This window comes from Mus pahari, chromosome 14 (assembly GCF_900095145.1).
Source record: "Mus pahari chromosome 14, PAHARI_EIJ_v1.1, whole genome shotgun sequence".
NCBI lineage: Eukaryota > Metazoa > Chordata > Mammalia > Rodentia > Muridae > Mus > Mus pahari.
Window position 1 is genome coordinate 29,557,584 of NC_034603.1, and position 10,505 is coordinate 29,568,088.

General features: G+C 47.2%; 1 protein-coding gene across 9 annotated transcripts in view; it reads right to left on the reverse strand.

The window, feature by feature from the left end:
- Positions 1 to 10,505, reverse strand: part of Epn2 (epsin 2) — a 62,101-nt gene that overhangs the window by 8,493 nt on the left and 43,103 nt on the right. For 7 of the 9 annotated variants that reach the window (XM_029545849.1, XM_029545850.1, XM_029545854.1 and 4 more), the window contains 4 exons: positions 8,931 to 9,043; positions 8,240 to 8,275; positions 7,235 to 7,345; positions 6,149 to 6,323 (listed from right to left, as the gene is read on the reverse strand). In XM_029545849.1, the coding sequence (XP_029401709.1) occupies positions 6,149 to 6,323; positions 7,235 to 7,345; positions 8,240 to 8,275; positions 8,931 to 9,043 (435 nt within the window). The remainder of the gene's footprint in view (positions 1 to 6,148; positions 6,324 to 7,234; positions 7,346 to 8,239; positions 8,276 to 8,930; positions 9,044 to 10,505) is intronic. The other 2 variants (XM_029545855.1, XM_029545852.1) reach the window with 1 other exon arrangement.

Genomic DNA, 10,505 nt, shown 5'->3' on the forward strand with positions numbered 1-10,505 from the left:
GGACACTCCATGGGTGTTAAAGATGACCCCATCATTAGTCTTTCAAGCATATAACTTTATACCTACAAGACCCTAAAATGCCAAAAGGCTTACTTGGGTCCTGCTCAGATATTACAGTCACTATCCCCAGACCCTTCTAACTTCTGGTACGACCAGACTACTGCCTAGTATAGTGTAGGATGAGGAGGAACAAAAGCAGCCTTCATTCCTCCACAGGCTTGCAGTGATACACCCAAAAGTCGTGAGCTAGCTAGATGACATGCATTGCCAAGAAGCACGTCCAAATGACACTTTTCCTGTTGTCATGTCCTACCAACTCCTATTTGGCCTTTCTGTCTCTAATGTCTCTAATGCCCCAGAACCTCTAGGCTTCAAAACCCTCCAGAAACAACTGCCTCCTGGGGAAGCACCTCTAACCTTTCGCTCTGAGCCTGAAACTGTACTTCCAGATCCTCTACTATGTGTGGAATGCTTTGCCAGGTATGTGAGCCCGGCCTCAGGTGGATTCACACTACAGGGGTGGTACCTCATCAGGCATGGCTCTGTCCCAACTGGAGAGAGTATTATGGTAGAAATGGTTTGCCAGGGAGAGGGCTGGGCAGGAAGCCAGAAAAGCTGGTATGATGACACAGATCCCAGGACCAGTGCCATATGGGAGCCCTAGGGATACAGCGTGCCTTCCTGTTCTCTCCTCTACACGCTGGTGCCTTACACAAAAGAAACACCCCACTGTAAGGTCAACTCCTCTCTCAGCGAGATGCACTTGAGGGACACAGTCTGGGGAGACCTCACTGGACTGTAGACCCTGACAACACTGAGCATCAGTGCCTCTCAGAAGACTGATGCTGTCTTTCTTCTTGCCCACCTAAGGAGACACATCCTATCATATCCAGCCCCTGCTGCCCTTTTTTAAAATGAATACCTTAATATTCCACGAAAGAGTTTTCCCCTCACCCATTCTCATAGTCTAAAAGGGTCATATACTGCCCTGACCACCAGGGAGAATCATGGCTAAAACAAATCCCAACTCCCAAAAGTCCTACAGGAGCTGCAGAGTGAGCTTCCCTATCCCTAGGCTATGGGGACAGAACGTACGGTTGGCCTTCCAGTGGGCCACTGGGCTTGTAAGAGAACACTCTCTCAGACAATACAGCACAGCAGTTCCCACCCTTCAGGGTAGTCGTCGATTATAAGTGAAGGTGCTGCCGGGCGTGGTGGCGCATGCCTTTAACTCCAGCACTCGGGAGGCAGAGGCAGGTGAATTTCTGAGTTCGAGGCCAGCCTGGTCTACAAAGTGAGTTCCAGGTCAGCCAGGGCTATACAGAGAAACCCTGTCTCAAACAAAACATAACAAATATAAGTGAAGGTACACGCCTCTGGGTAAGTGCATGTGCTCTATCTCCACAGGTGGGGCTGGAGCGCCTCCCTACTCTATACCATGTTGGCATCAGGACTAGAGGGAACAAAGAAACCTAGAGCTACAGGTACAGACACGAAGAGCCACTTTCATAGCTACACTGAGAATCCACACAGGAAGAACTCCAAGGGCTTAGACTCAGTAAGGTATTAGGGACAAAGGGTGTGAGACCATGGCTGTCCTTAGAAAGCCCTTGGAAACTGCAGTAAAATATCACACTGTCTCCCTAAGCACAGACTCTAGGGAAGACCTAATATAGATATTTAGTGGGTCTGTTGTGAGATAAATAGGGAGCCAGAATGCATGTAAATCTGAGCTCCTAATGCACTCAAGAGCCCTGCCCAAGCCCCTCTCAGGCAAGAGCCACCTAGCTCAAACACATAATACCCCAAGCTTCTTGCATAGTCGTCTTACTCTACTCTATCAATTTGATTAGCATTCCTCCAGCCAAGCCCTGGGATGGTCCCTGCCTCTAAGAAGAAACAAATCATTGTACCAACCTCAAGACAATAGAAAGAACACAGGGCAAGAGGGGATTCTGAGAATCAGATGACCACATCTCCATCAACAGACACCCACCCCATGTCTTTAACAAGAGTGGAGCTGGAAAGATAACTCAGGAGTTACAAGTGATTGATGCTCTTCCAGAGGACAAAATTTGGTTCCCAGAACCCACATCAGGTGGCTCACAACCTGTACTTCCAGCTCCAGGGAATGCAATGCCTTCGTCTGGCTTCCACAGGCATCCCTACACTTGTGGCATACACAAACAAAGAAAAATGAAATAAATCTTTATAGATAAAATTTCTCAGGCAGAATAAGACAGTACAAAGATTAGGAGTATGAGAGGACAGGCTGCCTATACCTCACAGTCCAAGTCCTGGAGCTTACCCCCAGCCACCCACCACCAGTCTGGACACCTGTAACACTCCTCCTGAGCCAGCAGCATGGAGAGCCAGTGGGGACAAAGTAATCAAAACTCAGAGCTCCGAACAGAGAATGAAATGCATGCTCAGCTCAAACCCTTGCCAATCCCAAATGACATAGATCATCAGGGATAAACAGTTGAACCCCCCCAAATAAGCTGTCAAAGTTTTCATTCTGCAAGTAACACTGGGTCCAAGGTGTGTGTCACAGGGACTCTGAAAGCTGATGGGCTGAATTTAGTGCCAAATGAATAGAACACCATAGACACAAGCAGGTAGTCCTGTAGCCAGCACAGTCTGCTTCAATCACACCCTGAAGAGAGTGCCACCCCTTACCCCTAACTCTACAGGAAAGCAGCAGGCACGAGGCTGGCCTGCTGCCCTCAGGAGATAGAAAGGGCAATGAGGCCATCACAAGGATCTTCTATACCTTCAGGGTCTGGCATCAGTAGGTCCTGCCATGCCACACACCCAATAAATAAAGGCTTATTTAAAGCTCAAGTGAGTAGAAAGGAGAATGGAACCAAGTTCAGAGAGACAGCAGCTTCCGCCTCCTCTGTAGATCCATTCACATGGAGCCCAGTGGATAAATGAATATTCATGTGCACAGCCGGCAGTCACAGTCCATACTGGGGTCATCAAAAAGCCAGAGCACACCTGCTACCGCCAGGCGGAACTTAGGCTCAGGCCTGGCCTTGGCTCTGGTAGGTGGGTAGACTGTAAGGGTGACAAGCTAGCCAAGGCCTTCTGAATTACCAGGCTGTGTGAGGCCTCTTCAGACCAGGTGGCAGCTTTGTGTATCTAGAACAGAGGAGGAAGTGCCCCGCTGACCTGGCAGGCTCCAACTTCCCTCCTCTGGGCTCTTAGCATTTCCTCCCAAGGCCACTTGGCTCAGCAGTCCCCAGTGCTGCTTGGAAAGAACTGGTAATAACAGGACCCACTACAAACAGTGGCTTTCAGAAAAGCATTCCTTTCATGCAGAGAGTGGCTCTGTGCTGTGGGAAGAGGCTTTAATAATTATGAGTATCCTGAGACTGAGGAGTGGCTCTTAGCCACTCAGTTTTACAGGCCTGCTCTGGAGCCAGCTCAAGACTTCAAGAAGCAAAGCACCTGCCTAGGTCAAACCCTAAGAACACAGTGACTTCAGCATCATTTTTCAATAGCACCTCCATAGGACACATAGCTGCTGAAGAGCAGCTAGTGGCCCAACTACAAAGTGCCAACCCATACCACACGAATGAGTTCCATGGTTTCCAATGACACTGGGCACATACACAGCATAGCACAAGCTGGGAAATGTATGTATGTCTGAGTGTAACAATACACAATGTGACCTCAATTCAGTTACACAATGTAAGGGGGAAAGAAGTGGATAGACAGTTCAGATTTTTCCAACAGCTATCTCCATGCTGGAAGGATACACTTTAACTTAGCAGGATGCACAACCTCCCAGCAATCTAAGATGTCCTACCACAAGCTCTGAGCTGGGGGGAAGGGGCATGCATTTCTGGGCTTTGATGATCTGTGTACTCCTCCAGTCACCAGTAAAAGTGTCAACTGTGTGGGAGCCAAGAGTGGGCAAGTCTACAGAGAACAGGCCACAGAGAACAGGCACAGGGATCAGCCTCAGAGAGCTGGCCATGAGCAGCACACTTGTTCAGGATAGCTTTAATCCTCACCACCATGTAAAAACAGATAGTGATCATTTGGGCTGTAGTTCAATCTTCTCTTTTGAATACTAGATTCACAATGGCCAGAAAACTAAACACAATGCAAATGTCCAACAGGAGGAGAGTGTATGCATAAGGTACCACATTCACAGGAGATACTTCTGGCCAGGAAAGGACTAAACACCTACTAAATTGCAGACAAGCTTCCAACAAATGAAGGCCACAGTAATGGGACTTTGCTAATATGATAATGTCCACATCAAACAAGTCTTTACAAACCAAGGCATAATAGCAGGTTGGTGGCTAGGAGCTGAGTATGGATTCTTTCTGGAGTAATGGAAATAAGTTCCATTCTACCTAGTAACAATAGTTATACAGCTCTGTGAATGTGTGGGGTTTATTGTTTTGTTTTGTTAAATATTCCAGCTTAAAATAGTCAGAATGTCAAATTTCATCTCCATTTGAAGAGCAAGCAAAGGACATATCTCAACAGAGCTCTTGGTACCGGTCCCCACAGCAGGCTGTGTCCTACTCAGGGTCTCTGTCACAGCCTCTATATGTAACCCTGGTCTGACCCACTAGGGATTCTCTGTAGCTGGGCCTGAATAATGGTCATTTAACAAAAAGACTGTGTTACAGACCTGAGAGAAGGAATTATCAAAGCCAGTACTGGAAACTCAACTATCTCCAGAGCACCACAATGCTTCCACAGCTGCCTATAATCTGCTCTTTTTATTTTATTTTTTTTTAAAGATTTATTTATTTCATGTATATGGGTACACTGTAGCTGAACAGCTGGTTGTAAGCCTTCATGTGGTTGTTGGGAATTCAATTTTTAGAACCTCCGCTCGCTCAGTCCCTGCTTGCTCTGGGCCAAAGATTTATTTATTATACATAAGTACACTGTAGGTGTCCAGACAGCACCAGAAAAGGATGTCAGATCTCATTACGGGTGGTTGTGAGCCACCATGTGATTGCTGGAATTTGAACTCAGGACCTTTGGAAGAGCTGTCAGTGCTCTTAGCCACTGAGCCATCTCTCCAGTCCTACTCTACTCCTCTTCAAGAGTACAACCACCACAGGTTTCCTGGCCTCCAAGGAATAATAACTCAGGTAATACTACTTGGCCCCAGGAAGTTGGCAAGCTCCATGTATCACTGTAGCCAAAGTACGCTAAAGAGCAGCTGAGGCTGACACAGCTTTTAGACCAAATACAAGCAATTGCAAGAGAGAGATGAGTCCCTGAATTACTTGACACCCATTCCTTTCCCCTCACCCTTCTACCTGCTGCCCATGTCACAACGCATGGGTCCCTGTGTCTGGATTTGCATGTGTCTCGCCCCCCAATTACCCACACCTTCTAACACACTGTTCTACAAGACACTGTTTCTCAGTGCCCACCGACCTCTAAGATGCTCAACTCACTGCTCTGATTTGACAGGCTCTGGCCAAAGCCTGGTTCACACAGCACTGCTACCAGGACAGGAACCATTCATTATCTGGGTGTCTGAGATACTTCACATGGCAGGACAGAGCCTAGCATTTAGTATACTTTAACAAACATCCAGAGAACTGGGCAGAACACAAAAGGTCCAGTTTAAGAAAAAAAAAGAACACAGGTACACACATCACAGGAATGTCCAACAGAGTTCAGAGAACCAGGCCAGAAGCATAAAGCCTCTAAGACCAAGCTCTCTACCAGCAATTAAGAAATTTCATGTGCCAGGAAAATCACCCACAATAGATTAATTCTGCCAAGTTCATGTTTTAAATCAGACTAAAAATTCTCTTACATTTACCAATAAAGCAAAACTCAGAAATAAAACTCACTAGACTTATTATTGCTTTAAGTAACAACAATAGCAGCAAATACGTCCTCTCTTCACTAGCAGTGGTAGTGGTGGTAAGCACATCTCATGTGCAGCTCATGTCTTTAGGTTTTTCTCTGTATATGTGCTATGACTACTTGAGCTTGAGCTGGGTACAATTCCAAGAACTGACACATCATCTACCACAGGAACAGTTGTTTCTGACACATGGATGAGGCAGTAAGAAATGAGCCAGCTAAGAGAAAGAAAGCACCTCTCCCCATCAAACAGGCAAGCCCAGGAAAAACAAACCAGCAATCTATTTACCAAATGATGGCCACGGGTCAGTAATGTTCGAAGGAGCCACTGCTCCACCCCAGGGGTTGGTCTGGTTAGCAGAGGCTCCTGTACTCCAGGGCTCAGTTTTCTGTGTAACAGGGCCTGAGCTGGGGAGGGCATCCATTAAATCCAACAAGGTAGTCTGCTGGGAGTGGGAGCCTGGCTGTTAAAACAAAGAGAAAGAATGGTTTCACTTGGTTACAGTCAAAGCAAATATCCACATACTAAGCATAAATATTAGTTCTCACCACAGCACAGGCCTTCTGGGCTAACTCCTGAATAACTTGGAAATTGAGCTGCTCCAACCCCAAACTTCCACTGACATCCCTGCTTCCCAGAGAAGCCAGGGATCCAATACACCACGGTACTTGAGGTCTGCCACACGCCCACAAGTTTTAAGACTTCTCAGGGTTCCCAAACTCTCTCAGAATAATTCTGGCACTGGCCCAGACCATGATCACTCATCATCATCCCTCTTCACCTGCCTTTGGTTTCCTGGCTAGCAGCACCCAGTACCCAACCTAAAGGAGGGAGAGGGGGCTGGCTGGCTCTTTCTATCTCTTTGTCTCTTTCTGGCTCCCCTTCCTTCCTATTCCCATGACGGCAACATCTGTCATCAGGGCCCTGTGGCACCCACCACATCAGGTGATACCACTAGTATGCCTGGCCTGGTAAGTTGGTCGGAAGTAGAGCCACATCCTGGTCACCTCTATGTCATAACATAGCAAAGTAAGGAGGATAGGGGATGGGGTGAGGGGATGAAGACCAGTATAACCAATGGCTTCTGGAGACTAAAAAATGTCCCTAAGTACCATCGTGAGGCTGACACTGCTGCTGCCATTCTCCTTTTACAGGTGGCATCAAGTGTCTTCCTCCTGGTGTCTCTCTCTCTCTCTCTCTCTCTCTCTGTGTGTGTGTGTGTGTGTGTGTGTGTGTGTGTGTATGTATGTTCTCATTGGTGTTCACCACAAAATGGGTTCAATGTGGAATTTAGCATCCCGCCCTGTGTCCTACCCTCACTGTAGTCCACAGGGTACCTGAAACAACCACCCAAGAACAAAGTCAAACATTTACCTTGCAGCAAGCTTTCGCCTCTTTCTTTTTTGGAACTTTTACTGTGTCTCTCCGGCTTTCTTCCAGAGCCATCTGCAATCTGAGGTCATCACCCCGCCTGAGGCGTTCTTCCTGGAGTAGGACAATGGAGCTTGAGGCTGAGGGTAATGTTGACAGCCACACAGCAGGGCACAAGGCCACACTAACCAGCAACAGGAAAGGCCCAGCATCATGTGGCATTTCAAGGGAGAATATAGTTCAGCTGGAAACAATGGCTTTCCATTCCCAGAGGGCTCACAGAGGTTCCTCCTTCAGAGGCTGTCTGAGGTCATACCAGCAACACTCAGGCACCATCAAAATGAGGAAACAAAATATTTAATCTAAAATATTTCTCAGGGCTGGAGAGATGGCTCAGCAATTAAGAGCACTTGCTTTTACCGAAGATCCAGGTCAGTACATAGCACCCGCATAGTGGCTCACAACCATCTGTAACTGCAGTTACAGGGGATACAACAGGCATGCATGTGGTACACATACATGCATGCAGGCAAATCATTCATCCACATAGAATGAAAACAGTGTTTCCTTATAGGACCCAAATCTGACAACCAGGAAAGAATCAGAAAAGCTGATACTCCAATGCCCACAGTGGACACTGCTGAACAACTGTGCAGTTGTATGGTTTCTGGTAGAAACAGTTCATCTTGTTTAGGGTAAGTCACTTGCAAAACAGAATCCTGGCCTAACTTCTGTATGATTAAAACATCCTCTTGGCTTTTAACTAAAAAGGCTGAAGCCATCCACCCATCCCAGAAACTTGCAGTAAGACCTCCTGGGCACCTTGATCCCGTGGAGCCATGAACTTCTACATGGGCAGATTTAATGGCTGCAGGTTCTCTACAGGGGGCAGAGGCCAGGATCAAAGCTGCCCATTGTTGCTGTTACAGACATACCAACTATGCCGGCCAAACCTCTCTGTGTTCACATTTAACACCCAACATTCTTCTCTCCATACGAGGGGTGTACCTTGCTGCCTCTGGCTGTCTGCACGCTTTCTGATGACTGAAAGCAAAGGGACACTGTCTAAAGGTGTTTGAATTGCCCCTTTTGCTCCTCCATTTTAAAGTAACGCATGCTTATTAAAAAATAAGATACAGAGGGGAACAAAACCACACACAGGCTCAATATTAGAGCACTTCCTTACAGAGGGTCTGGGTTCCATCTTACACCATATACTTTTTAAAACTCTACGCTGCTTCTACCATGCCCGCATGCACACTCTTTCCTGAAGCTTCCTTCTAGCCTTCTAGTCTCCCACACATCTGCCACAGGATATACTGCCCTGGCAGGGACCAGGCCCACCCCACCTACCCACCACCCTCAACCCAGGCCTGTCCTGCTCATTGCCCTGTATGCTGGTACCTCAAGGAAGCTGGAAGCACACAGCTCCCTCAGAAGTCCCTGGACGGTAAGTCTGCATAGGAACTTCACCCGGGGTTAGCTGTTTCTCTGGACACTGATCTCCCTGAAAACCTTTCCTAGTTATAGCTCTGCCTGGGCTAGGGGCTCAGAATGCACTGTAGCCACAAGACATAAACTCATCAAGTAAGTGCCTTAAAGACAGGGCTGTGTGTGTGTCATCCTTTCTGGGAGCCATAACCCTCCCCCAGGAACACCAAGGTAAAGACCCCATGGGCTCAACCACACAAGCACTGACCTGCTCAGCAACCTCTCTGCTCATGGCTAGTGCCAGTTGCAGCTGCAGCTCCTCTTCTCCGCTTGTCTGTGGCCGGGCCTGCTCTAACTCTGAGGACACTCGTGGGGAAGTAGCTGTGAAATGGAAGCCGGGGGGACAGGAGGGAAGGCAGGTCATCCCATGCAAAGACAGAACTGTCTCTCTTATTCTCAGCACAAAATAGTACTCAGTTTTCATCTCAAACCCACATGGCCCAGCAAAAGGGTAACATAAAGCTACAGATATTTCAGAATTAAAATTAAGCAGCAGTCAAACACGGTTGCACACCTACAGGAGACACATGAAACCTTGGCTGGAGGTCAGGCCTCAGGAGGATCAAACCTCCGTCTTCACAGCAGATCTCTACTCCAGAGAAATGGACCATCAAACAGAAACCAAATTCAAGAGTTCCTGAAGAGCCTTCAGTCATGTGAAGTAGCCCAAGAGACCAAAGGCTCCAATCAAAACACTAACATTTAGAAGGCATGCTTAGGAAAAGGAAGCCTGCACAGTTCTGTGTAGACCAAGAACTTGTATAACACTGCAGACAGGTGTGTTTTGCTCAAGTATCTAGCTAGGTTCCTGTAAATATTATTTTTATTGAAGGTGTGAAATGCAGAGACCTAGCTGAGATACCAAATCCCCAACCAGGAAATCCACATTCACAGTAACCCTGGGACTTTCAGATTAGGAGATGAAATGCAACGCGATCCGATGTACAGAGTATGAGAGAGCAGGAGCCTGGGTGTGTACCCACCTCTGCACACTCCCAGCTTCAATAAACTGCAGATGGAGGCCTACCCATGGAAGGAGCCATTGTGCCTAATGGTTCCTGGCTCCGGTCTCCTCTGGACTTCTGTGTAGCTCAGCACACCCTCCTCCCCCTGCTCACCAACTGCAGAGCTTTAGCCTCCTGCACTGGGACCCACAGAGTAGTCAGCCCTCACTCCTGGTCGGTAAACCTTTATACTTTACACAGTGAATGCCTGCATTCATGAATGGACGGGTGGGTAAGTGGGTAGACAAAAAGAAGGACAAGTTAATTTCATAGCTTGGGCTAATTGTTTTAAATGTTCTAATCTACACTAAGAACTTCCTTCTTTCATGCATTCTAGCAAAGGTCTACCCAGACTGCTTACCACAACGCTTTCTCCATCTCTAGTCTAATTCCTAGGAGCTGCCTCCTCGGCATAAGAGGTCAAGAATAACTGATGACAAAGATGGTTTCTAAATAGCCAGCCACGCCCAGGCTACAGTGATAATAAGATTTAACTTGTAATCATTCATGGTGGTGGTGGTGGTGGTAGTGGTGGTGTAAGCAACCAATTCCCTTACATCTCCCGTCCTGAGCAGGCAAGACAAAAGCCTCAGTAAAAAACTCCATCCTAAATAAAACCAAGCCTAATCCCATCCTACCCCAATTATACTTTTCATAGGACCCCTTTAGAAATGCAAGTGGATGGTAATAAAACGGCCTCAAATCCACTTTTCTGATTAGATTGAACAATATACTTTAAAAATACACACACACACACACACACACACACACACACACAC